This window comes from Cariama cristata, unplaced genomic scaffold (genome assembly GCF_000690535.1).
Source record: "Cariama cristata isolate BGI_N322 unplaced genomic scaffold, ASM69053v1 Scaffold39059, whole genome shotgun sequence".
NCBI classification, from domain to species: domain Eukaryota; kingdom Metazoa; phylum Chordata; class Aves; order Cariamiformes; family Cariamidae; genus Cariama; species Cariama cristata.
This window is the reverse complement of record NW_009638139.1, coordinates 1-2,352: the sequence shown is the minus strand read 5'-3', so window position 1 is coordinate 2,352 and position 2,352 is coordinate 1. Positions and strand designations below refer to the sequence as shown.

The 2,352-nt window shown below is 50.6% G+C and overlaps 1 protein-coding gene across 1 annotated transcript; it reads right to left on the bottom strand.

Annotated features, from left to right (window-relative positions):
* Nucleotides 1-571: 571 nt before the first annotated feature.
* LOC104157153 (glycoprotein endo-alpha-1,2-mannosidase-like protein) lies at nucleotides 572-2,266 on the bottom strand (the record flags this gene model as incomplete). Its single annotated transcript, XM_009708600.1, is given in 5 exon segments — nucleotides 572-861; nucleotides 864-1,201; nucleotides 1,658-1,734; nucleotides 2,131-2,218; nucleotides 2,220-2,266. Coding segments are annotated over 5 exon segments (840 nt in total), but the record flags the coding sequence as incomplete, so codon positions are not given.
* Nucleotides 2,267-2,352: the final 86 nt, after the last annotated feature.

Genomic DNA, 2,352 nt, shown 5'->3' with positions numbered 1-2,352 from the left:
CCACAGTGACAACGCCCAGCACAGAACTCCTTGGTATAGAAGAGGCTGGATAAAGTAGAGGGTCTGTAATGGCATGGCTTAGCTTCACATATGGTGGACAATTTGGAGGAATATTTACTTCTCTTTACAGTAAGCTGATAGAGAAATGCTTTGACAGAGTTGCTAGAGGAGTGAGGGATATGCGATCACTGCAGGCAACAGGCCAAGGGCATATGGTAAAAAGCATGCTGGAACCCAGTGAGCTGTGAAGTATGGAAAACCAGATCTTTGGCCCTCAAGCCAGCAGTCAATTCTAGAAGAGCTCTGAAAGGGTTATCTGTACTAAATCTGCAGAAAATTAGATTTGACTGCTGCTTGCAGATTTCCTGCTCCCTGTTAACGCTTCCTCCTGTGAGTCCGTAGCTTGGGCTTACCAGTCCTTGGGATACTTGCAGGTGGCCACTCACATTCAGCAGCCTGGTTAGGCTGAAGGTTCTGTGGCTGCGTCTCCTCGAGTGCTTTTCTCTGAAGCACTGCTCTGTGCTGCAGCTTTGTCAGCAGTGCATCTTTCCGAATAAGGCAAGTACTGAAGTCACATCAACCACTGCTCTTCCTCTTTCCTGAAATGTTCTGCCCACCTTCGAGTCAGCTCCAGGTACATGCTCGGCTGATGAGGAAGGTAGTCCAGATAACGGTGTGCCAGCATCTTCTTGGGTGCAGCTTTCTCAATCTGGGTGCCTTTGGGCCATTCATTGAAGGATGCGATGGAGATGATCTCTGGCCTGACCGTGACAGCAGCCTGCAGAGCTGTTTCATAGTACTTCCCGTTGACTCTGTTCTGAGTGTTGTGGTTGTTCCAGGGGCGAATGCTGGTGTCGATGAGCCTGGGCCAATGCTGGGGATGAACATCAGGTTGTTGGAGTCACAGACAGTTTTGATTGATTTCAAGTTCTGGTGGGATGAGCTGAAAGAGAAACCCTTGAATGCAAGGTATGTGTACATGCCATCGTAGCCTGTAGAGAGGATCTCATGCTTGTGTCCCTCCTCCATCAGCAGTGCTGTGAACACAGCGTAATAGGCAGTGTTGCGGAGAGAGTGGGAGCCTGATGGCATGAGAAGGTTGGCCCAGGATTCAGCTGGTGTCTAGGAATAGATACGAAACAGCAGGAAACTCTTGCCGGTGCTGGTCTTGCACTTACAAAAAGCTGCATGTGATCTGTATCTAGAGAAGAGCACAAAGTTTTTCAGAGGCTGGGGTGGTAAGTCCTCAGCAGGCGTTTCCATTATAAGGCAAGCATGGTGTGAAACCTGGTTTGCCATAGGGGTCTCCTTTCCCAGAACCTTTATCACTGTCTTCATGGCAGTGCCTGTGCCTGTGCCTGCTCCTTTCCTTTTTGAAAGAAAGGGCAGAGGTGTCAGCCTATGGGTGGTAAGCTTTGACACTTGAGCAGAAGAAAGCAGTTTTGGGTTCTGAAGGCAAGGTACTGAAGTGCTGGAGAAAGCGGTATTTGATTATTACCCCTGATCAGTACTGCCCTGTTGGCTCACTCTAGGCAGCTCCCTCCGCTGCGCACTGTTTTTTGGATGCTATTCTGATGCATTTAATTCAAAGTTCTGCACGCTGTTTGTGCTTAAAGCAATACTACACAGCTGGATTTAGCCTACATAAAAAACTCACTTGTCCATGATATATCTGATATTCTCATGCACAGTGTGGTCATCGCGCCCTTTGTATGCCTGGATATGAAAGGCAACCTCCAAAAGAGACCACAGAGACGGTTATTTTCATCACACTGGTACTGCTTTCTTTGCACCCTGACCTTCCAGAAGACCCTAGGTTCCCTGCCACGGGCAGGCTGAGAGGACCCCTTCATGAGATACGCGGAATACAGCACTCTACTTGGTGAAGTCGTGGCTTTCACTGCTTTTCCCCTAATGCTAGTAAACTGAAAATCCCGATTATTAAGAAGAGGCAAAGCCCTGTATTTAGCTATTGAAAAAATTGTTCCCGTTGTGTTAAATGCAAGTACTCATTTCTTTGAACACAGTCGCTGAAGTAGAGGAGCAGGGCTCCTGCCCAAGCACGGCACGGGGTCCGCGCTGGAGCGAAGGGCGAATTTAACGGCCTGGCAGAGCGGACGGGAGCCTTGCCCTCACGGTGTGCCCGTGGGCGGTGGGCGGCACGGGGGGCACCGGCCTGTCCGATGGCTCCCCGTTGTCGTCTGCTAGGCCGGGGGCACCAGGGCAGGACCTGCGCTCCCACAGCGGCACGCAGCAGAGCAGGTCTCTCCCAAATGCATTTGTTTATAAACCTTTTCTCTTCGTTTATAAACGCTCCCCACCGCGTAGGCCGCGGCGGCGAGACGCCGCCCC